This window comes from Dendronephthya gigantea, unplaced genomic scaffold (assembly GCF_004324835.1).
Source record: "Dendronephthya gigantea isolate DGI-Jeju-01 unplaced genomic scaffold, DenGig_1.0 000034F, whole genome shotgun sequence".
NCBI classification, from domain to species: domain Eukaryota; kingdom Metazoa; phylum Cnidaria; class Anthozoa; order Malacalcyonacea; family Nephtheidae; genus Dendronephthya; species Dendronephthya gigantea.
In genome coordinates, this window is record NW_021163044.1 from 303,186 (window position 1) to 328,496 (window position 25,311).

General features: G+C 37.7%; 4 protein-coding genes and 1 long non-coding RNA gene across 7 annotated transcripts; 2 read left to right on the top strand and 3 right to left on the bottom strand.

Moving 5' to 3' along the window:
* The first annotated feature begins 1,131 nt into the window (after positions 1-1,131).
* LOC114525567 lies at positions 1,132-4,572 on the top strand. The gene is made up of 2 exons (XM_028546952.1): positions 1,132-1,350; positions 1,785-4,572. Exon 2 carries the CDS (start codon positions 1,813-1,815, stop codon positions 4,219-4,221), a length of 2,409 nt encoding a protein of 802 aa, XP_028402753.1. The 5' UTR covers positions 1,132-1,350; positions 1,785-1,812; the 3' UTR covers positions 4,222-4,572.
* A 1,165-nt stretch (positions 4,573-5,737) lies between these two features.
* On the top strand, positions 5,738-8,013 carry LOC114525322. The gene is made up of 2 exons (XM_028546581.1): positions 5,738-7,160; positions 7,351-8,013. The coding sequence occupies exons 1-2, from the start codon at positions 6,221-6,223 to the stop codon at positions 7,689-7,691; spliced, it is 1,281 nt and encodes a 426-aa protein (XP_028402382.1). The 5' UTR covers positions 5,738-6,220; the 3' UTR covers positions 7,692-8,013.
* A 119-nt stretch (positions 8,014-8,132) lies between these two features.
* LOC114525323 lies at positions 8,133-12,099 on the bottom strand. The gene is made up of 15 exons (XR_003687184.1): positions 11,980-12,099; positions 11,745-11,902; positions 11,444-11,559; positions 11,274-11,366; positions 11,002-11,077; positions 10,801-10,930; positions 10,679-10,725; positions 10,254-10,482; positions 9,972-10,108; positions 9,736-9,784; positions 9,535-9,622; positions 9,382-9,433; positions 9,223-9,308; positions 9,018-9,136; positions 8,133-8,641 (listed from the first exon to the last, which is right to left on the bottom strand). It is a non-coding gene; the product is annotated as an uncharacterized LOC114525323 (long non-coding RNA).
* An 80-nt stretch (positions 12,100-12,179) lies between these two features.
* On the bottom strand, positions 12,180-17,927 carry LOC114525321. 2 transcript variants are annotated; one of them, XM_028546580.1, is made up of 11 exons: positions 17,027-17,927; positions 14,515-16,147; positions 14,324-14,394; positions 13,859-13,999; positions 13,565-13,635; positions 13,393-13,489; positions 13,200-13,307; positions 12,984-13,082; positions 12,776-12,843; positions 12,602-12,693; positions 12,180-12,255 (listed from the first exon to the last, which is right to left on the bottom strand). In XM_028546580.1, coding segments are annotated over exons 1-10 (2,640 nt in total). In that variant the 5' UTR covers positions 17,378-17,927; the 3' UTR covers positions 12,180-12,255; positions 12,602-12,692. The 2 variants fall into 2 exon arrangements, with proteins under 2 accessions (XP_028402381.1, XP_028402380.1); XM_028546579.1 differs by having other exon boundaries at positions 14,324-14,439.
* Positions 17,928-18,954: 1,027 nt separating this feature from the next.
* On the bottom strand, positions 18,955-25,119 carry LOC114525550. Of its 2 annotated transcripts, XM_028546935.1 has the most exons (10): positions 24,888-25,119; positions 23,332-23,443; positions 22,784-23,071; positions 22,451-22,698; positions 21,708-22,230; positions 20,969-21,517; positions 20,343-20,788; positions 19,863-20,247; positions 19,512-19,755; positions 18,955-19,430 (listed from the first exon to the last, which is right to left on the bottom strand). In XM_028546935.1, the coding sequence occupies exons 2-10, from the start codon at positions 23,432-23,434 to the stop codon at positions 19,247-19,249; spliced, it is 2,970 nt and encodes a 989-aa protein (XP_028402736.1). In that variant the 5' UTR covers positions 23,435-23,443; positions 24,888-25,119; the 3' UTR covers positions 18,955-19,246. The 2 variants fall into 2 exon arrangements, with proteins under 2 accessions (XP_028402736.1, XP_028402735.1); XM_028546934.1 differs by having other exon boundaries at positions 18,955-19,755.
* Positions 25,120-25,311: the final 192 nt, after the last annotated feature.

Here is a 25,311-nt window from a genome sequence, read left to right on the forward strand (position 1 = left end):
GTAGTTTACTGAATCGTAATACTTACCTTTTTAATATAAGTTAAGCCCCAAAATGTTCCAAAATAAAAAGATTATAGACACTGTAAGATGAGTTGGCTTAAGATATGTTTGGAAACACCGTTATTTCTGATCTAAAATTTACTTTTAGTGCGATGCTCGAGAAATATAAAGATAAAGCAATCTACAAAAACTTAATCTTGACTGCGATGTGTCTGTGTTAATCATAAACTTTGAAAAGAGATGAGTAAACAAACTACATAGAAAATTAAATGGCCGAGAAAAGAGACACATGACAGATATACATCATCAATCATCACTGAGACTGTTCGACCGCGACACAATTCCCAAGGCACTGGGTACGAGGAAGACTTGGATCCTTAATTCGTTACATCCAGGATGAGGAAGCCACGTTTGAGATCAGTCATCTGACTTCGCACTCGAAGGCCCCGCAAGGAAATGACATATTTGGTTTATTTAAAAAAAAAACAAAATCTTTTTCTTTAATAAGATAATATTGTGTTCCAACTTCCAACTATATATAAGCTTGCTTTATTAGCGTTTAAAACCAAGCATGACTAAGATAACGGAATCTCCTTATCTTTAAGCTGCCGACTAGTTTCCTCTTTGACGTATTTCAAATTATAACAACAACAGATGAAAAGCATAATTATGGACGTAGTCTAATATTAGACTCGTTCATGTAATGGACAAGTGCATAAGTCACTTTCAACGATGCGAAATAGTCTTTTTCTATACCCCATTTGTTGTCAGGTGTAGTGTATATACATTAGTCTATACTTGCGGAAGACACAACTCAACGATCTTTTACATCAGTCAACTTGCTGTGTGACACGTCAGTCACGCGACTAAATTGAAAGCAACTTATCAAAATGGCCCAATGTTCCACCGTCTTTTACAATATGACGATCGAAAAATAAAGATTTTGACATCGTTTAAACTGCCGTTCATGGCCTAAAATCTATTTCATGTAGAGTCATAAATATTTCACAGGAAATGCGCAGCTGTGGTTCTATTGATCAGTGCTTCTTGCGCTTTCAAAAAGCCAACAATTAAACTGCATTTGAATGTTTGAAATTCATGTCACTAGGATACGGGGGAAACCCGCGATGCGCCTTTCTTCGCGTTAATTAATCGGAAAATTTATTCGGGAGATTGAAAGAAAGACGACAGAAATAAACGTTTTTCAGGGCTGTTTGTGTATCGCATTACCAAGGAATTTTAGCAGAAAATTGGACAATTTGTGGTTTTTTCACAAATGGAAATATTCATTGTCCAACAGGTGGATGATCCATGGCATAAGATTGATCGTACGCATCATTCTGATAGCAGGTATCATGCAAATTTAAATGATTTCAAGCAAAAGATTAGGTAAACGTCAACAAAAGTGAGAGTTTAGTCTTCAGTTAATGCTTCAAAGTCATCAAAACTCGATAAATAATCTTGACTGCTTTCTTCATTTCAAAAATATCATCATTCCAAGTTTTACTACAAGAATTATTTCCTTTTCTATGAAGGTGAACTATTGAAAGCGATAAGATTTTTGAACCTATTTTGTAAAACAATTGCATTCCACATTCAGAAAAAGAAAAAATATCAAGCTGCGAGAATTTCATTGCTTTGACTGCTGATTTAATACATTAAGTATAAAAGATTAGTATGCAATAAAGATTAGGATAAGATTGATTAGGACGCAGATGATCACAGCAGGATATTGAGTGGTATCAGCAACATCAGGGGATTATAAAACTGTTCTCTTTCGACAGAATTTGAAAGGCCTGCTAATCATAAATTATGGATGCAAAAGACTGCAAATATGCGGAACTTCAACTGCGAGACAAAACCGAAAACCGAAGATCGATTTTTGATTTCTCGAGCGTTGAAGATCTCCGTCGACCTGACGATAATCAAGACTCGGACCCAGTCAAAATACAGCCCACAATACCATTTAAAGAATCGTATATAGCGCATGCGCCTAGTCGCCATTCATTTACACTGAATAGTCGGTATACTTTTTTCGGGGGTTTGAGGACATCATCTAAGGATATGAGCGCATCAACTGAGGATCTTGCAGGATGCAAAGAGCGCCATCTTAGTTTGGGGAAATTTAGTAAAAGTTCTCCAGATTTATTTGGTGCTAGTTATCAGTCCACTCGCGCCGATGCTGGCATCAAACAGCAAACCCAAGATACGTTTGTTATGAATATAGATATTGAAACTGATGATGAAAACGAAAATGGAGGTAGTATGAAACACGAGAAAACTAAACTCGAAAACGATACCCTACGCACGCAAACAGAGCACGAAGCAAGTCCCCATCTGAGTTTTACCGCATTTCAAAATACAAAACGAGATCTATCTTTTGATGATGACGATGATAGTGAGACTGCGCATGTGCAACATCCGGGAACGAATGATGACGACAGTCTATCGATCGAGGGAACATCTGAAAGCATCGAGAAAAAAAGAAATGTTTTTGATAAAGGTTGGAAAACTATTTTATGTTCAGGAAAAGCCGAACTAAAGAAGTCTTTAGAGAATTTAAGTTCGCTCAAACAAGATATGAGCTCTCGAGAAATTCAAAATATTGAAACGTTTGAAGATTCAGTGGCGTTGGAAGAAGATGAAGTAAGTTTGGAACAAGTGAGGGATTTGGTCAATGGCAGAGGTTATGGAACGGGGGACAAAAAGAAAGATGAAACTACGGATTTGAACTTCGAAAAACCGAAAAAAAATTTACCAAATTTCGAAGAAGAAATTAGTTACATCAAAGAAGGAGACATAGGTATTTGGGTCCCGAATACAGCAGAAAATATACTTAGAATAATAGAATCCAGTGAAGATTCAAAATGGACAACACTTGACATGGACAAGACAGATGGTACTGGAAATACTTTGCATGCAGCGACAACACAAGAAGAAACAGCCAATGAAAACGAAGAAAAGCAGGCTGCATTAGCGTGCATCAATGACAGCGAACACTCATCCACTTCAGAAGAAGAACTCACAGGTGTTCACGAACAGTTTCATACAAACTACCGCGATGCGGCCACGTCTGAAGTACAAGAAAATAAAGAAGGCTTGATCACGAACCATAACATAGAATCAACTGCGAACGATTCACAAGTGGACGGAACGAACTGTGGAGGAATAATGGTTGATAACGAGGGATACTCTTCCCATTCTTGTAATATATCCCCAATAACATTACGAGTCTTGAGTAACAGCACTGCTCGCGATGAGAACACAGCAAGACAAAATACGAACCTGTACAAGAGAGGGTGTGACGATAATACAGTCAAAGTTTCAGGTATTCGCCAGTCTAGCATCTGTGTACGAGGGGAGTACCAAAGAGAGGTCGAAAGGGTCGAAACGCACGAACCAAACAGAAATGATCAGAACGAAAACACAGATGAAGATGACGCCAGGAAGCTTGAAACATCGCAAGAGAAAACAGACAATTCTCTTTTGAAGAACATGATGGGCATGTTTTGTTTGCTGGGACTTAAAGATTCTCCTGAAGGTGGATTTTATGGCAACGGACAAAGAGAATTAAGGTCGCTAAAGAATCCAATAAATTTCGAGCAAGAAATTTGTGCGGACGCCGAAATACACGAGCAAACGAAGAAGAACGATGTAGATTTACATGAGAATATTGAAAGGAAACTATTTACTCGCATAGAGAATGAAACAATGCTCGAAGCAAATGAAGATTCCGAAGAAAATGACCCCGTTTTGGATCTTAGCTGGGAGAAAAACGGAGCAGAAGACGCAAAGCTTGGTATTGACAACAACACTACGAAAACACAGCTGATGATGGATGACGAAAGTCCAACAATTATTGAAGAAATAAACAGTGACGTATTTGAGCACGAAGCACTACTTGAGAATAAGTCTAGCGTTTGTGATAAAGAGTTTCTGTTGAATCAAGACTCGGATACAGCAGCACTTTACGAAGCCGGAATTCAAAACGGAAAGGACAAAAACTTCGTCGAATATCGAAATACACAGGAGGACACTGACCAGGGAATTATTTTGGAAACTACGTCAACTCTTGATTTACTGCTTCAAGTACCTGATGATTCAGGGGAGAACTCTGATAGTATTGTACAAAACACAGAAGGAATGGTTGAACAAGGTTTGCGAGAGAATGATGAGACTGATGAGGAAAAACAAAGATTGATAAAGAGAAAGAATTTGTAACCACTCCGGTAAGCACATCAACGGAACACCAAGACACAATGACTGCAACTATCCTAGAAATCAATACAAACAAATGGAGTTGCGCCTATATCATACCACCCCGTTCAATGAATGCTGAAAATTCAGACATTTTCTCAAAAGCATTTAATGTTTTGGTTTTGGATAAGCAGTTGATTCCTACAAGCCCAAAGCTGAAGTCAGCGGTGATCACACTCAATTTACTTCCACAAAAAACAACACAGAACTACTCACTAGGAGTGGGTCGTGAGCTAAGTGAAGTTAAGATCCAAGTAAATGAAAAGCAAGCTCATCTTAGAGAGAGTGAAAGTGATTTTGACGTCTTGGAACAAGATGTAAATGTTTGGACAAATATTGATGAAGAAAATGACCCAACAAGAGAATATAGAGGAAAATCAAAATCGTTAGTAAAACGTATCCTGATACTTGCAATCAGAAGACCACGATGAAAATATCGTCCATTCAAGAAATCAAAGAAGAGAGAGCTGCAAGCGATCCCATCACACAGGACCAAATTTCCAAGAATCCAAGGATGGACAGTTTGTTAGAAACCGATCTCTACAAGTCAGTTCAAAAGGTGGATTTCAAGGCAATGACTGATCAGCGTTTATTTGAACATCTCATTTGTTTTGAAGCGGATGAGTTGGTTGACGAGAGAATTGCTAAAGATGAGAATACCGAACAAACACATCTGTTAAACGAGCTGGATGAAATTTTACTCCCCGGGAAAGAAATACAGGAAGCAATTTGTAAAGAAAAGAGTGAAGGTGTTCGACGTGATTTCTTATCAAAGCTGGACGAACTCCTCGTTGAGGAAGACACAGGGGAAGATGAAACGAAGGAGTTGAAGAAAGAGGTAAATAACAATATCATTCTATCAAAGTGGACGAGCGAGTTTATTCGTCGGAACTTAACACACGACTTGAAATGGCGGATAAAACACAAACATTGGAGGAACTATATCTTTTGCAATCAAATAATGAAATTTCTGAGGTTATCACAAGAACTGTAGGAAAGAGCTGTTTCGAGTATCCAGACTTATCTCAACTTGATGAAACGTTCGAAGCAGATCAAATTCCGGAGATCATTTTAGAGACGAGTAAAGTACAAACTGAAAAGCAAGAAGATTTCTTCTCTGAAATTGACAAATATTTTGACTCTATGGAAGACCGCCAACATCACTCTGTAGAGAAGACAGAAGAACCAGAAACTGTTCGAAGAGAAGAGATAGAAGAATCTCAGGAAGACGCTTGGGACATCACTGTCAATGATCGAGAGGTTCTTCCTCCTAAGGACAAGACGAGAACAATGGCTTATGGACTGTCTGACGCTAATAGCGATCACCCTATCTTCGTTATTTCACATCTGAGTTATGATTCAAGAAATCCTTGTGTTGATGAAGATGATGCTGATGATCGTGACCCGAGTAATGATTAATGATGATAATAATGATTACGATGATGATAATAATGATTACGATGATGATAGTGATGATAATGATGATTACGATGATGATAATGATGATAATGATCTTATGATGCACGACGCCGCTGCCTCGCCTATCCAAGGTGATCTATCATCTGTTTCAAGTAATTATATGCATCAGCAGAGTCATCATCTGAGATGGACTCCCTGCTAGATGACGTGATTGAACATCTTCCTTGGGATTCAGCAGTTTCAAATTCTAACTCGAACACAGACAAGTCCGATTATAAAATATTACGAGCTTCATATGCCAACATACGGTCGCCAGTCGTTTACCAAGTTGATTGCGAAGTTGATTGCGAAGTTGCAATCGATGGTAAAAATGTCCGTGAAAAAGCCATCTATCGTGAAACTTACCCATCTCATCACGACATGAAACAACCTGAAATAAACGAGACTAAACGACCACGTCTTTTCCAAAGGAAGAACAACCTTATGCGGACAAATAAACACAAATACGGAAATCAGTCCAGGCGAGAATAATTATAGGACAACAATGAATATTAAACAAAACGAAAATGAAGTGAATTCATCATACATGCTGTTTCAACGATATGGAAAGCAAGAATCTTCTTGGACGCATTTTGAACTGCATTACGATATGGACAAATGGAAAGTTGGGAAGCAGCTCACTTCTCAAGTGGACCCTGAGGAGTTTGTTGTTAGCTATGCGACCATCGAGCAAGTCAGACCACCATCAACAACTCTGGAATACCTACCAGCAATAAAAGAAGATACATTTGAAGATGACGTTTGCAAAATCCAGGCTACTCAGTTCATGTCTTTACAATCCTTACCATCACCTCCAGCACGACCACCATCACCACCTTTATCTCCATTACTTCAACCACCATCACCCCACCATCACCTCCACCATCACCCCACCATTACCACCCTCATCTCCATTACTTCAACCACCATCACCTCCACCATCACCACCCTCATCTCCATTACTTCAACCACCACACCTCCACCATCACCCCCACCATCACCACCCTCATCTCCATTACTTCAACCACCTCCACCATCACAATATACTGAACCAGGAAATGAAGAAATCACACCAACATACAAACCCAACATTAGAGACATACAAGGAGCAGTACCAGTTACAGAAGAAAGACAACCAGTATGGTCATTTGCGCAAGCTGTATTTCACACTGATGGTCAGAGTAAAACATTCTTTAAGGTGATCGATGATCGAAAAGAACCCTTCCAATCCAGCACGTTCATGTACCGAGGAGAGAGAATAAAAGTTTCCAGAGGAATCAAGGTCACAAAGAATTGTGTTGAAAGTTCAAATAAGGACATAGATGATGACAGAGGCGGGATAAATGATGATTACGAAGAACATCAGATCATGGATAGCAAGGATGAAGAGGACTACATAGGATATTCAGAGATTTGGGATGAAGGGAACAACAACGCGACAACAGGTAGTGTGATCTAATCGAAGAAATTAGTGCATTTCATTTCTTTCTTTCAACCCGAGATGAACAACATCAATATTATCACTACCATTATCACAAACAGCACTAAAATATGAATGCTTTTATCGCCTCTGTCTGAATTTCTCACTTTGTTTGAAAGTTTAAGAGGCTAATTGTATATTTATAATTTTCATAGTTAATAATGAAATGATGGAGGACATGGATGTACCTGTTGCCAGAACAATCACGACATACGAAATGGCGACAGAACAAGACCTTTTCCAAGAAAGAAATTGCTCGTGGTATTTGAAGCTACATGGCTCTCGCGGTGCTTGTGAAATCTCGTCGAACAACTTTGATGCAATAGCAAAGGATGACGACAACACTTTGCTTGGAAGTCTGGCGTTTTCCTCCGGTATCCATCGCTGGGTGATACAAGGACTTGGTATCTTCTGTGCTGTGGGGGTGTGTTACTCCGGGGAAGACGCAAGGGTTGGTATAAGGGCGGTAAGTGGGTGTGGACCACAGATGGTTTGATGTATTCTGAACCAACAGGAATAGCGAGGTCTGATTCGGGCAGTGGAAAAACGAAGATGTGTTGGAAATAACTTTGGACTGCGAGGAACAGCAACTCACAATTGTTAACACCAGAACGAAGGTTGAAGCAAGTTTATACGGATTTCAACAAGACGTTTATCCTTATTTTAATATCTATAAAGGAAGCTGTATTCGTTTGCTAGAAACATCATAAAAATATTCGACCTTGTTTAGGACATAAAGACAAAAGCAACAATAGACTTAACACAATTCGCACACTAGACACAAATTTCATACAATATAATTGCAATATGCATAGAAGATACACCGTAAGTTATATTACAGTGCGGTGCTTTTTCATCTCATTGTGAAGGGAAAGATTCACAACAAAATCACACCTTATTTTTTCATTATAACTGTAGTTCATGAATAATATTATACGTGCTGAAATCTATAACAATTTGATCCGTTAATTTAATTAACCCGAATAAACAATCGTCGCATGTATAAAATATAACATTTGTACAATAAATTATTTTCACACCAGGTAACTTTTTAGTATTGAAAGAATATACGTCTTCACTGTAGATTCGTGGGAACAACACATGATATTTTTAACCAAACACTCGATGATGGATGGCGATAAAGATATTTTTGAAACAATTTTAGCTGGTATTTCGACTAAACATTTGGTCTAGAAGGCTAGAGTGATGATACTACGCGAAACTGTTGAGAACTTTGTTCACAAAGTATTGTTTTCAATGTATGGGGGTGCACAACTAATACCAACTTTAAGGCTGTTAAATAGCTATAGATCTGGGATAATCGCTCGCTTGGAGCGTCACTAGATCCAGGACTCCGGACGTGGTAAAATATCATCGTCTAGGAAGCGGTGGTAAATCCTCGGCAACAGTCTCCGAGCCGTCAATGAGATGTCCCTCATGCCAATGCTGTAAAAAATAAAAAAGAGCGACGATTAGCAAAGGACGATGCTTTACACAAAAGTTTTTTTGTTTTTAAAAAACGGGCCGTTCAAAAACAAAAGTTATCTGCGGAGATAATCTCAAAAAATTCTTATCTCTCACGAAAAAAACGTCTCACCTTCTCAGATTAATTCACAAAATATTATGACCAGAAACTCAAAAGGATAAAAAATTGATAAAAAATATGTTCAAAAACTGATGCGCAATTCTTCCAAATAAAAACCGAATTACTCGACTGCTCTAAACGCGCGCAGCTCACAAGTAGAGAAAGGCATTTTTAAAAGACATCCCTGACACTATTGAAGCATGATAATATTCCACCTAATAATGAACTCTTTCTAACCTGTTGTCTTCGATGCCTGATCTCAACTTACGAGCTCCTAATCCATGTTTTCTGTCCTCTTTCCAAGTTCCTTTGAAAATATGTCCTCCGTGGGATTTCTGTTCACCCACGCCGTGTTTCTGAAGGACAAACAAGCAGTAGGAGATACTGAATGAAACCTGATTAAGAGGAAGAAGCTATATAAATCTAGCGTACGGTCTCGTACCATATTCGCCTTCCAAGCACCCTCATAACGTGTTCTGTAAGATATCTCGATACCAGACCCCTCTCGCATACCGCAACACCAGTCACCTGTAAACAAAGAAATGTCTCAAAGCAATGTCATCACGACACGGGGAGATACATTAAGTATGGTTTAATATACCTGTGTATGAATAGTCAGTGTTAGGGTCCGTGAATACACCACTACCATCAAACTAGAAAAAAATAAAGGATAGTTCACATACACCGATACCCCAACAATCATATGATATCCTTTACTTCATCGAGTAATCTCATTCTATCCTATGTTACCAACCTTATCTAATTTCCATTCCCGATATAGTGGACATTATTTGGATACAGGAGTCTTCCTCGACCGTGACGGACACCATCCTGATATTCCCCTGAAAGAAAGTCATAAGGTCCTTCTTTTGATCGATGTAAACGAGGGTAAGACGCAAGAGTTACGGATGTTTAGGTAAAGGCAAATATACGTACATCATAATACTTGACTCACCCTCGTATTGACGTTTATCCCTGTAAGTAGTTTTACCATGACCTCTCGGCTGAAGATAACAAAATATGAGATATTAGATCATACTGTATGTGCTGATCAAATGCCTTATCTGCTTTATTGCCGTCCAACGCTGTTCTAACGCAGTTCCAACGCTGTTCCAACCTGTTCTAACGCTGTTCTAATGTCGTTCCAACGCTATTCTATTATTAGCTCATCAATATTGTCCTACAACAAACCTTGCCATCACACCAATCTCCTTCATAAACTGAACCATCTTTATAATACATAACACCTTTTCCATTCATAGTGTCTTCCTGCCATTGACCATCATACGTATCACCGTGTGCGTATATTAACTGCCTTTACCAACTCTCTGGAGAATAAATTTGCAACAGCAATTATCATTCTAATTGAAATTAGAAGTGTGTAGAAATTTGAGCCCAGTCTGGTCATATTCTTCATCGTTCCATAATGACTTTTTTACACAATAAAATTATGTTTCTATGAATACTACGTACCATGTTCTGGTACCATGTTCCACTGTATTCATCACCATTAGCGTAATTCATTTTTCCTTGACCGTTTATAAAATCTCTGTTCCACTGTCCTTCAAAAACACTGCCATTGAAAAATTTGAAATTTCCACTCCCATGACGCTCGCCGTTCACCCATTCACCATCGTATTCGTCGCCGTTAAAGTAAACCATTTTTCCAGACCCACAAATACGATCATTCAGCATTTCCCCGCTGTAGAGTAAAATGAGAGCAACAACTGAGTTTCAAGGGAATGTCACGCTGTGCTTCTTACCATGTGCCAAACACATTAACAACAATACAGGAACAGTAGATAATGAGGCACAGTATCTCAACTGATTATCTGTTGTTTGTGATGACTTCGGCAAACCTCATTATTTAAATTAATGAAATATTCAATAATACATACATATACTCGTTCCCATTTGGTAACAACATATGCCCGCGACCGTGCCGCTAAAATAAGAAAGCATACATCAATGTGTTAAATCAATCTTTTAAAAGCAAATTAATTCTCAAGACAATAAAAACCTTGCTTCTTCTCCACTCTCCATCATAAACAAGCCACTTGTCCAGAACACGTCATTTTACCGTTGCCTTCCACTTCATTATTTGACATTTCACCTTCATAACGGTCGCCATTCGCAAAGCTAATTACGCCCTGCACAGGAGGAATGAAGTCGTCAAGCCACAGGTTCTAACATAACAATGATCATAAACTAATGGACATACCCGGCCATGCATCATCCTTCTTTCCATTCTCCTTCATAAACATCTTCATTCACATACGTTTGTTTCCCCTGACCCTCTGAAAATAGATCATGAAAACAGTAGGAAAATCATCACCAAGCTAAGAAGCTATTAAATCTCTTGTTTTTCTAAACAATATGTACATGTAGGTCCACTTACATCGATCAATATTTACTGAGTTTGCTGCCTTTCTTAGAGAAAAAAACTGAACACTATCTACATAAAAAAATGAGCAACACCTATTCCCAACTTACCCTTCTTATCTGCACCCAATTTCCAACATATTTCTCGCCCGTGTAGTAAGTCAACTCTCCATAACCATGACGCTCATCGTCGGCCCAGTTTCCCTAAGATAAGAAACAATATTTCAAGAAGCTGCAGACCTAGTTTATTGTAATTCATTTTTGATGTGAAATCATCGTACCTCGTAACGAGTCCTATTTGGCCAGGCCATAACGCCATGACCATGTCTCTTGGCGTTCACGTAATCCCCACAGTAAACACTACCGTCGAAATACGTGTCAGACGCCTTTCTTTTGGCTGTTAAAATGAAATAAAAGAATAATATAATAATTAAACTAAAAACAACTCGTAAACTCTTCTCAAGATTGAAGCATTGTTGGATCACTTGTGTACTGTATTCAGGGTAACTGGGTAAGGGATATTGTATTCACTTGTAATAAAGTCAATATGTTTGATATAACAGGGTAGATATGGATACTCACAAATATCCATGCCATCAGGATCATCGCAGTCAGGTCCATACAGCAAAATTACGATTGCCGTTCTTAATTTTTGAATCCAAATGCGTTTGTCTGATCTTGAGCATGCGTACATCGTGTAAGGACGATGCGGGGTGTAGAGCTCAATTGCATCACATTGACTAAAAATATATTCAACGGAGATTTAAGCATGATAAACAAACGAAGGACAAAAGTACAAATACAAGCCTGTTCTCACTTGTTTGGGGATCTTGTTTTCTTAAATCTTCAAACCATAAAGTTTTCAGATCCAGCGTCATTTCAATTCACTTCGATTATTTGTGCCTTGTACGGCAAACACCATAATATCGTTGAATAGCAGACACTGGAAGAGAAGATGAATTCGTGTTAGAAGGCAACGACATGGTAAAACTGAAGTCATCCAGGTTAAGGAACTTGCCTTGTACGATTTGTCCGGGTTCATCAGACATACTTCTGCTTCCTTTAACAACGTTCGTCCGTTCACAACATAAGCCTGATGAAATACGAATTTGGAAATTAAAAGAATGTTTATTTAATGCCAATGGAGTCTGCTAGGAGAGTAAACAACTTTCAACAAGGAAATCAGACATACAGATCTATTAAACAAGAAAATTTCAAGCCTCGCTGAATGCAATAACAATACATACAATGTAGCTAGAAAGTTTTAATGAAACAAGAAGAATTGCTGTTGTTTAATAATTTTAATTCAACGAATTCAAGGAATTTGTCCAAGTTGTGAAGGAAAATCTTGTAGCAATAAAACACACGCTATAGCAACATTGTTCCAACAACAAGTCACTAAAACTGAATGTCGTGAACACAAACTCTCATTTCTTTACCTTCAGTCCAATTACCGTCGATCTTAATTCTTGCATAGCTTTTTGGCTTGAACCTCTTGTAATTGACTGTTGATGTATTCGGCAACTTTGTTCTATGAAAAATCAGAAATATCACACTCATGCATGCAAAATTCCATCAGTTGTAAGAAATAAAATAGGAGAGTTGTACTGTACCATTCTTGCCAAAGCTGTTTGTAAAACATCGAAATCCGGATGCGTTGAGCTGTTTTTTTGTAGAAATCCTGCCAGTGGATAAATAATTTATTTGTTATTAATCTGATATAAAGAATATGATGACGTCTGATGATAATGACGTCTGATAAAGATCATTCAAACACACAAATCGTGCATGGGATGTTCAGTTGTCCGACAATAACTTTACCTTTAACAACAGAAGATAACGTGGAATTCTTTGAACAATTGTAATCAAATACGCAGGTAGATCAAGTCCTGGTTGACATAATGGATCTTGGTAACATGTCTAAGATATAAAAGTAAATAAATAGATCGTATATACGACTATACAAGATATTCGGTTTAATTAAGATGATTCTTCTAAGTTTAAGCGAACTGTGGTTTAAGTGGTAACACGACATACCTTAAGAAAACTATCAAAATCTGGTTTTCTTTTAATTCTCTTTTTTAAAAACGTGTCTGCTTTGTCGAAATTCTTGCAGTAGATTGCGTAAATCTTAAACCGTTCTTCCTGCAGATTGAAAAACACCACTACGGTCATAATCACGTCTAGTATGTAGCTAGATCTGAGTTCTTAACTCGAGCATACTTCTTACCATATCTATGAACATTTGTGCAATGCATTGCTCGTTTGACCAGTGTTTGATCTTTTCCCACAACAGAAACAACAAATCTTTATTCACAGCATAAATACTGTTGAACAAACAATAGAAACGTATGTCAGAAACATTTTTCTTAAAAATAACGCGAATATTATGAATAACCTACTCATCAATATTTGAAAAAACTTTCTCAACATCTTTCTCGTCCATTCCACTCAACATTGGTTTCTTAAAAAGCTATATAAAATATAAAAATTAGCTCTTCACTTGTTTGACACAAGTTCATATATTCCTACCTCACTTCTGACGCATGATTTATAGTCTGTTGACTTGCAATGTATACGGGCAGCATATCAAGTAAAGCCTACGCAGTACTGCTTTATCAATAACTAACTACATTCCATACGTCAGAGGTGAAATGGATCCGACGTAATTGGATCGTAAAACAGAGTGACAGTACCTCAATCATAGTTTCCAGACCTCTCACATACGTTCTCTCGGTTGTGAACAGTTCTAGAGCAATCTGCGACCTTCGATCACTCGGGAAGTTTGGAAAAGTAACGGGAACCATATCTGTTATTAATGTTGATGATTCTGCAGGCTGTTAAGAGGAGGAGGGATTAAAATGATAAACTTCGTTTAAAAAATAATGTAGACTTGTTGTCAAATATGAATCCATTGACTGCATAAGATTGAAAACAAGTTTTCATGGATTTCTTTCGAAAGTATACTTTCACAAATATAGTCTCAAAGAAATGAACCTCCTTACTCCTTATATTTGTAATAATATATTTGAAATACTCCAGAAGTGTAACTTGTTCTTATGCCATACGGACACGAATGTTTTAATGAATGATAACATCTGCCCCCATTTATCAATCTACCCAGGATACTGGTGTTATTTATAAAAATGAGAGCAACTAACCTCAAATTTTAATGGTCTAAACACTGTCATGGTTCGTCTTGGGGGCGTGTTTGTGCTTGATGATGATCGCACTGCAGGTGGTGAGGAAATAATATTATTAACTGGTGATGAGATCCCTAGAAGGATTTCGTTTATCTTAAAGTTAAATAAATGAGAGTCAGACAGGTGTTTATATGTAAATACAAACTTACCTCCTGAAAAAGAGTGCGGGTGAGGTTTTTCTTTCTTCCCTTTAGCAAACACATCCGCAGATGTCTGTGATGTGATATCAGACACTGATCTACCTGCGGGCATGTTCACACTAACTGGTGAACTGTCCTGGCCAGACTCTTTGGATTTATCAATTACTGCTCTGTTAAAAGAAATATCTTCATCAATGCAATCTTCAAACACTTCCCCATCACTACCTGGGGACTCCAGGGGGATAGGAGGTGATTGGCAGACTTGAGATGAGGATGATGTAGGGTTACTTATGGATGATACATCATCAGTGACACTCCCCAAAATTACAATTTCATCGTTAACTATTCGTTCAACAACTGGCTCTGGGTCAACAAAAACAAAATCATTTTTTTCTTCATCTTCTTCACTGTGTTCTTTCTTCAAGATTGTATTGGTACTAGGGATGTCAGTATCATTCAATTTTACTTCATTCAAGAATTTCTTTAAGTCTACATCATCTTTACGATTGGATTTTAAATCATTTTTGTCTTTTTCAGCTTGATGGTTGTCACAATAATTGTTTTCATCTTCAGTTGAATCTTGTTCTACAGACACCTCATCACATTGCATAGATACTCGCTTTTTTTCCAAGTGCTTATGACGAACAGGTGGGACTGGATCCTCTTCTGTTTCTGGGCTTTCTGGTTGGTCAACAAATCCATTACCTACTACACTTTCATCTTTACTTTCATCATTATCAACCTTTAGAGAACTTGTGCTTTCATTATTATTCACTTTGACTTTTGAACTACAAACTGCAGGTTTATTTTCTGATGCAACTCTCTTTATCTTTGTTGTGTCCATTTGCAAAGCGCGATCTCTCATGAAAAATTCTCGTTCAACAAGATGTTTTGATTTCATTTCTGTTTTAAGAATTGGAGATGATATCTCAACACACTTAACATTGTCAATTGTACTTGACTCATCTGGTAAAACAGGTTGACGTTTTTTGAAGATTTTACGGATTGAATCCATCCTTTTCAGCTGTGGGTTTTTAGGCGAGGAATTGTTATCAAAACTCTGTGATTTTTTAAGAGGGGTTTTTCCTTTTTTACTCTTCACTTCCATGTATTCTTCATCATCTTTGGCAGAATGCTGTTTACGAAATATCTTCCATCCAATTGATTGTGCTGACTTTGCCTTTTCTTTTCTAATGCGTGTTTTATGTCCTTTTTTGCCAGCCTTTGGGTTAGCAAGCTTCTCAGTGGATTTGCTTTCAGGCACACTGATAGAATTATCTTTAGATTTTTTATTGAATAATCCTTTTTTCTTGTTCATCTTTTTGACATCATCTGTTGTACTCCAAGAGCTAACTTCATTTTCCCTTTTGCTTTCAGAAACTGCTTTGGAAGATGTTTTTTTGACATCCACACCATCTTCTAGTTCCTCCTGAGAGTCTTCATTCACACTCTTTAGTCCACTTTGCTTACAATTTTCATCCATCACTTCTGAAACTGTTTCTGTCTTTGGGAATTTGGCAAGAATATCCAGTGCACTTGCTCTCACAAATGTGTGTGTCACTGTATTTATTTCTGTTAGTTCAAGCTCTTTCTTTTGCAAAGGGTCTGTGTCATCTGCTACTTCACCATTACGACCCTCACACTAAAAAAGAAAGTTCAAAAATGTTGAAAGTGCAGCTCAATATTTCACATTACTTGGAATTTTTGGCAGTGGTAAAGTACTGACAAGACAACTTGTCTGGATATAAACATAGCAAGACACACCAGTTTGACAATACAAATCTCTCAACCTTTCGCAAATTAGTCAGTGCCTTTCCACCGAGAGACAGCATAAAATAGCCTATATTTTATTCTGAAGTAGTTGACAGGAAGTAGGAACATTTGAAATTATTTGGAATTATTTGAAATTAATAGGTTTACTCACAAGGCACTATAGTCACCACCAACTGCAGTAATACAATGGACACAATATAATTTATTGTAAAAAGCTTGGAATGATAGACTCCCTGAGATTATAAAGACCTCCTGGAATTTGATTCATCTTAATCATCCCACTAACCACACTTTTAACTTCCTGATAGTAAATGCAATTTCTTGATGCAACAACAAAATATTAAATTCACCAATAATAACTCAGGTGGCAATTGCAAGGTGTAATAACTCATAATGCCAATATCTCACCAAAACACACCAGCAAGGATTAAATCAGTGTTTAAATCAGGCTTATATCTCATGATTGGCACACATTCAAATGCTAAGGGGGCTAACACAATACTTCATGAATATTTGCTTTTCTTCTCTTACGAATTAAAGCACTTATATTCTATAATCCATCTTATAAACAATAGTGGCTTTTGTTAAAGATTGGTTTTTGAATATAACAAGTGTGATGCCAAAATAATGTGAACTTAACAAAACACAGTAAAATAAAATTAATTTTTCGTGTTTTTAATAATAACATAAATACTATTTACACACTTCCTTATAACAAAACCTGCTCTATATGAGGGCATTAACTTACGTTGTTTTCATCATGGCCTGATCTTTGATCCGTCTCTTTGTCAGAAAATTCATACTTCGAACGCGGCGGACTTTCCAGACATTCGGCAGTTTTATACAAACTTTGTGCCAAAGAGACCTCTTTAGACAGCAAATTTTCTTCAAATGGCTTTACTGTGTTGAGATTTGGTGGCAAGGTAAAAGAGTTTTGTTCGGAGTCAGGTACGTGATCTGGCAGGCATGATAAAGACGACGATTTCTTCTTCACGATAGTCACCTCATCGCATTGAGAAGAAATGCTATCCCGAGACGATACCTCCGAAGAAATACTTGAAAGTCGATTTGCAGTTTCTTCTGTAAATTCCAGGTCCATTTCTTGAACGCTTTGGTATCATTTACATTTACAATTTATCAATCAGCCATGAAGCCCATGATCAAGGATTGCAAAACATATATTGAAGATAACTCCAGGAGAAACAGCTGATTATTTATGTAACTTTTGCTCAAATCAAACCGCACCGTTTCTTTCTCGTTAAAAAGGCGTCAAAATGTTCAAATAGACAACATAAAGTCTTTCCAAATATTAAATTCATAAAATGGTTCCGTCAAAACATGAACTCGTGAAAGCAAAGACAATCAATTATCATCTAAAATTGCGTCTCAAATTTCGCATTTCCGGGCAATCAAACCTTCGTAGTGAAATATACCAGACTTGAAATAAAATTGATTTATAGCAGGAATAGGAACTTGGAGTTATTGAAACACTTTATAGCAGACCATGCTATCATGACCCTTGACTTTTTATTTTCGTTTCACGCCGGAACCCAGTCGGATGTGGAATATTCGAGGCTGGGAAATTTATTGTAAATTGTTCACATTTTACTAAATCTCAAAAATCAGGATTCAAATTTCAAACGAAGTGTCGAAATTGTGTTATCTACGGCCATAAACTACATAAATTCCATGCTAGTTAAGCTGTTGTCATGATTAGAGAACTCATTACTAATCCGTTTATATTTGGCTAAATTATTTACAAATGTAAATGCGATATTATTCCTACTGCAGGTCTGTATGAATCAACGGAAACACTTTATTTATATGTAAATATTCAATGTGTTTAGTATAATATAAACCAGAATATGATCTGGGAACTGGAAAGATTGGTTTATTTACAATACGCAGTAGAAGAGCTAACTACATTTAATTATGTGAATTGGAATGTGAACGATTGAAAATGTTTGAGAAATGAAAGCCTTTTTATCACGAGGAAGATCAACTTTACTAAATAGCTACTTGATATTCAAAAAAGAGGATAATTGAGTTGTAGGAAATGGCAGCAGAACAGTAAAATTTTACGACATATCGATACTGATTCAATGACCCGTTGGCAAAATTACGACATAATTGCTGAAACAGCTCTATTTCACCCCCGCAAAAAAAGGAATTTTTACCTTGACGTGACAGCTGTTATAGAACCATTTTCTGCACGATTACCATTTCTTAATATTGTTGTGAAAAAATGACAATAAACTGTGAAATAGCTATAACGCAAGATAAACTATAACGCAAGGTGATATTTACTTCCTTACAAAACAAATCAATGGTACTAATACTTCCGGATTCCGGTAATTTTCTATTGCGCAACATCAACTTGTGAAGTATGGAAAAAATTGATGGTGGAGATGTTGTAAAGACGGGTGCGAATCTCGTTATTTGCGGGTATCCTTACTGCGGATACACGGGCAAAAACGCAAACGTTGTTCACAGGAACAAAGCTGAAAGATGATACGCAGAACTTCACAGAAATGGTTGAAAAAAGTTGCAATGCAAACAATTACAGTTTACATAACCAGCGGCCGAAATGATTGGTGCATTTTTACTTTCGTTATAGTTATTTGCGCACTGTCAGCAGTTATATTATTATTATTATTATTATTATTATTTATTATTTGATCTTTTTTAAAAAACAACGGTAGCCCTTCAGCATAAATAGGAGCTGTTTTCCAAGGGGCCGTTGCACAATACATATTTACAAGACAAGTTAAGTTATTCAATATAGTATTATATAGTTACAAATTAGACATTACACAAAAATTACAATAAAATGGAAGTCGTTCTCTAATAATAAATCAAAGCATAATTTCTACCAGGGTTAGTAGTTCCAGAACTTCCAGTCAACTTCCAGCCGTCAACGCGTTAGACGCTCAAATTGAAGCGCTGAGAAAAGCATAGTTCTAGGATTTCATAATGAGATACTATCTGCGCTGATTCTTTCCCAGCGATCACTGCCAGTCTCATAATAATCTTCATCAAATGCATCATTATCCAAGCCCTGATCGTTGTTGTATGGCACAAGTTCTGATGACTGCCAACCTTGTTTCCGTTTGGGTCTGTTTGAATCGTGGCCAGGACTAGGAGTTCTTGACCTCTCTTTGGAAGAACGACGCCTGGATCTAGCAGAATGTTGCTGGTCATGTTTTGGTGGTTCTGCACTGGGAGTTCTTGACCTCTCTTTGGAAGAACGACGCCTGGATCTAGCAGAATGTTGCTGGTCATGTTTTGGTGGTTCTGGACTGGGAGTTCTTGACCTCGCTTTGGAAGAACGAGGCCTGGATCTAGGAGAATGCTTCTGGTCATGTCTTGGTGGTTCTGGACTGGAGCTACCAGAACGTGGTCCATAATAGCTCGTGGAAGGAGGACTGGTCATTGACGATTCTCTGTGAATGTTCTCCGCTGTTTCATCATCTGACACTGCAATTCAAGCAAATCATAAATTTTATTCAATATCAGATAGTGAAAGATATTTCCTTTGTCCTCAGTTTAGAAAAGCAACACAGTTTTTATTCAACTATTCTTACCATCATCATCACCATTATCAGCGAATTTCACACTTCCTTTCTCCTTTTTTACGCTTTTATCTCTTCCCTTGAATATAGAGATTCGCGGAATTAAATCACCAAGTGATGTCTTCTTTTTATTTTCTCCAGATTCATCCCCGTCACCATCATTGCTCTCCCTAGATTCAGAATTAACGCGTTCCTTGCCATGAAATGATTGCGCCTGCGGTGTACGAGGTGAAAGATTGTCCGGCTCATCAATTCTGATTCTTTGGGAAAGTTTACGTTGGCGCGTCTTGGCGGCTGTCAGCTTTACTTGGAAAACGTTTTGCACGGGGGACCTGGTGCCAAACATATTCTTTCCAAGCTGTTCCAGGTGCGATCGAATTTTAATTAAATCATTGACCTAAAAAAGACAATAAGATGAGATGGTAACTGAGGGAAGAGAATGTTTGCCAAGATAAATAAATCTGGGGAACAGCCAAGAAAGTGTTTTATTACCGTGCTATTTTGTAGGTCTTTTAATTTTTCCACATCTCCCAACAAAACATCAAAAGTGCTGATCTTGCCTTTTCCAACTTTTCTACTGAACCTCTGAGTCAAAACCTCATGACTTGTCTTGAAATCTTTCTGCATTTGTTCAGCAGATTTTGCGCTCTGTCGCACGTCCGAAGTTATTACTAGTGAAGACGAGGAGACTACCTCTGGACTTGCATTTTCACGGACGTAACGAAAGTATCTTTCTTTGCGATTTTTCGTGAGGAATTTCTCAACAGTAAGGACATTTATTGCCCTTTGCATGCTAGTGTTCTCCACTGCCTTTGAATAAACGGAGGTAAAGGTGTTAGAGAGATATGCTATGAGGATATTCAGACACACGATTACCATAACTGCAACATAGACAGCCCCGAGTAGTCGAGCCATAACGGGATCTGCGGCAACGAGACCTAAAAAAGTAAAGATCTATTAAAGCATGCATAAAGAATCTTTACTAATTCACTCTTATTAGTAGAATTGCATTGCATTTTGCAAGAAAAATTACACCGTGTAACATGACCTTAAGGAATACGAATTGCCTGCGAACTACAGGTATTTTGGTTCACGTCATCAGATACACTCAATCTTACCTTGAACATCAAAATCTTCTCCAACAGACATTTGAATGCCTGTGTAAATCAGACGTTGGGTGGAGGCATAACTGGGGACCTGATTTACCACATTGCCTCCAAAAATAATCCAAAAACAGCTGGTAAATGGAATGAACAATAACAAATAAAAGAAGCCCCAATTTACAAAATCCCGACCGGTTGCGCCAAGAATTAACACTAAAGTACCAATTCCAGGAAACGGACGCAAATACTTCATAATTCGTATCCAGGTAAGAATGACGAGCAAGGTTAACGCACGAATGTAGGCAATTTTTACTGAACTCGAACCATCTATAAAAAATCCTAAATTTAAACCAATTGTAACAAGGATTGCCACAATGATGAACCATTCAAAGATAAACCAGGCATCGATAGTAGAGAGTAAAGGTAATCCTTTTATGAGGCCCATCTCTTCCTTCACATATTTTTCTTCTTGCCATCTCGGATGACAATATTGCAAGTCATCTTTGAGTTGTTGGACGCGCCATTTCATCCACGATTTTTGCCTTTTTTGAGATTTAACTGTAGCTAAAGATAACAGAGAGCACATGTTATCTCTGTATACAGTAGGTCAACGATAAATATCCAAAGTCTGGTGGTATGAAAAACATTTGGATAGTATGATATATTTCTACTATTTCCGATGTCATTTGAAACTATTTTCGTTCGATTTTGTGTACTTACAGATATGACAACATTGCATGCCTTAGAAACTCACTTTTTATTTGTAAATACATCTGGTATATATTGATAAGTATCAGAATCAATCCCAGGACTATACGCCAGGCTTTGTCACTCAGTGGTAGATACAGATCTTTCCCAACAGCAGGCGTCCTGACTGCAAACACAGTGAACAGAATCGCATACACCAGATTCATCGCAAGTTCCAGAATTGTCCACACCTTTCCATATTGATCCCACTTTATCGCCACGAGTCTCTGCATCACAGGATGCATGAGTACATCAAATTGGCGAGCGATAACAGCGGTTTCCAGGGGGGTACGTGCACATCTTGTTTCTTTTTTCAAAAGTGACTCCTCCAGGAGATTAAGATAAAACAACTCTCGTCTTGTGATGGTATCAGAGACGCGAAGCTGGTCTAATGCTTCCACTGCAAGACTTGGAAGTTTCTCAGTTAAGACAGTCATTGCAGAACTTCCATTTGCGTCGTAAATACAGCTTGAAGCTCCTTCGTCGATCAAGATGCGAGCAGTTGCTGCGCGGGAAAGTTCAGCTGCAACCTGAAATGAATAATTAAATTTCGTTTACTGAACCTTCAGGAAGAACAGTTTAGAACTGATAGAGCTATCCTGCCTATCCAGTATAAATAAAGTAAGTTTATAGTTTACTGGAAGAACAGTTTAGGCTGAACGTTATTTCGTAAGAATAAAGGCTTCCTCCACTCTAGTAGCAACACTGGATGATCCTTACTGAACCTCAACATTACGTTGAGTTGATTACCTGCAGTGGAGGGCGACCTCTCTCGTCCAACGAGTCGATATTTGCCCCAAATCCCAGCAGAGCTTTTAACGACAATACCGCGTCATTTTTTGCAGCAAAGTGCAAAGGTGTCTGTCCGTCACCACTCGATCGTGAATCGATATTTGCACCTTTTTGAAGTAAGAATTCCACCATATCTGCATGATCAGCAGCAGCGCTGACGTGGAGTGGTGAGCGGCCATATTTATCCTGTTGGTTGATATCCGCTCCTAGGCCGAATCGTAAAAAGACACTGAGAATTCAGCTCAATCTACACAGGAAAACCAAGCGTACTTACTGAGCAAGGCTACGTACCGTTATGGAGAAGAAATGCTGCAACGTCTAAATTCCAGCTTCTTGCGACCTCATGAAAAATCGTTTGACCATAAGTGTCAACGGCTTCGTTAATATTCGCTCCTCCATCCAGCAATGATTGCACGAATTCATAGTTAAATTCGTCCGTTTCGCTGTTGGATACAGCCAGAGTTGCAATATAATGAAGCAAAGCTCGATTACGGATCAATGTTCGGTCTGAGATGGACGGATAAATTGTTTCGTCAAGATCTTTACCAAGCGCAGCATAGATTGGTTCGCTGTGTTTTCCTGCATAGAATTAATCACACATCACTCCTTCTTAAGTATTGGCTGACAATACTACGAAATTATTTTATCATATTGTGTTAAATGATGGGTCAAACGCATGTATGCAGCAGTATCAAACTAAATTTCCCTGGACACTACGTGACATGCAAGTCTAAATTTTTAGGATAACCAGTGAAAAACAGTTGCGCTAAATTACTACGTAATTTCCATCTATCATAATGGCTGGGTCTTCATTTACAATTCAAACTGATCTAACAAACCTGAATGGACCAAGAATTTAGCAACTGATTTAAAAGGTGAAGAACCGCCAGATTCACGACGATGGGAATCAAGATGAGCACCATTAACTTCCAAATGTTCCATGTTTATATCCTATTAAGTATTGGTAAAGCTATCAATTATGAATAAAATAACAACTGAATAAGGTTTATAAGTTATGTCTAAGGCTGTAACCTCTGTCTGAATATCAGAATTCAATATTCGTTTCTGTAAGGCAATGAGAGTTCTTTTGCAATCAGAGCATGGGAGGATTTTAGGTTCAATCGAAGCTCTCAGTTGACTGGTTGGTCAGAGAATAGTTATGAGGTTTCCTCAATTTTAATGGGTTGATTAAGCTTTTTCTAGGATACATACAGCTGTGTGCATTGCATCGTCACTGTAGCGATCACAGCTGGAGAATTTTAATTGGAATGAAAAAGGAATATTCAGGAATAAACAGTGGATTGATATTAAATTCTATCACCCCTCGTGTTTGCCAAAATAGATTGAATATTTCAACCGTAATTACAGAAATTTCGACCTGTTGTAGGCGGGGCCTAAGAGTTTACAAAATGTTAGCATATTCTGGTCCCTGTCTCGAAAAAGTAGCAGTTTTCAGATTGTTTTTCTGAAAAATGCATCGTGTGACGATTTTATACCTGCCGAGAAAAGACATTATGAAACGAAAATAATGAGTGGCCGCTAGTAGACGACAATATTGTTCAACAATTTATTGCAATAGGGAGTTTAGGATTCACGACGCGCTTGCAAAATAAAGAAACACCACACACACGCGAGATACTGGGTATGCTTACGTGAGCGTAACTTGTTAAAAGCGTTTGCACGGCTTCTCGATGACACGAAAGCAGCGGATATTACCTCGGAGGTTCTTAGTACGATTAAAACGTTTGTGTGCAGCATAAATAGTTTGCTGTGGCTGATTTCAAGCAAAATTTTGACTAGTGATTCGACTGATTTGCGTCGTGGAGCACGTTGAGATTGTTAATTAATAAAGAGTGCTCGAAATGCTAAGAAAACGTTAGCAGATCGTACGAAATGTTTGTATTTGACAACATTAGATGCTTCGGGAGTAGAATTGCACTGTAAGTTGCAAGGAAAGTTGCACAGTGTTGCAGCTTCTTAAATTACGAAATGAACATTGGAAGTAACAAATAAGCACAGTACGGATTGAAAATAATAATATGAAATAAAATGCATCATTACTTTATCATTACAACTATCACTTTATACAACAAACCTGATCGAACAGTGGACTTTTACATAACATAAATAAAGCAAAACTCTGCCGATTGACTTTAGTATTCTGTGAATGACGCCATATTTAGTTCAAAACATTAATCGTCTGAATTTCGACTGGAATTTATACACAATTCAAATTCAAGACGGTAAGTGGACATAAAAGGTTAATTACAGGCCCTCTGGCATGGAAGGTTTAAATGCTTAATGGCAATGAATGATTTATATTTAGGCCAAATCAAGCTCTGGATAAGCTTCGTAAAGCTACACCATGGTTACAATAACTCTCGTTTAAATATACCTTCTGAAGTATTTTCTTCGTCTCTTTCTGCTGAATGTTTTTAAACCACCTTTAACTATATATGTGTACCAGAGTTGAACACTAAAAATATTCCTCTATTTCACAATGTTCCTTCACTTCCTTGTACCGACGAGTAAAGCCATAGCCAGAGGTAGTTTGATGGTCTGATTCGTGATAATTCCCGAACATTGTGATTGAAACGGCTTGAGATAAAAATTTTTGTATGGTTTACGCTTCGCTTCATATAACCGATTAATTTTGCTGTATCTTTGTTCTCAAATATTTATGTGGTTTGATTGAGATCACAGACTAATTCATCATTGAATTTCCCCTGATCACAATCTGGTTAAGTATAGAAATAAATCTATGATTCTATATAAAAACCGTTTTGTTAAATTGTTAAATTTAAGAACGACATTCCGGA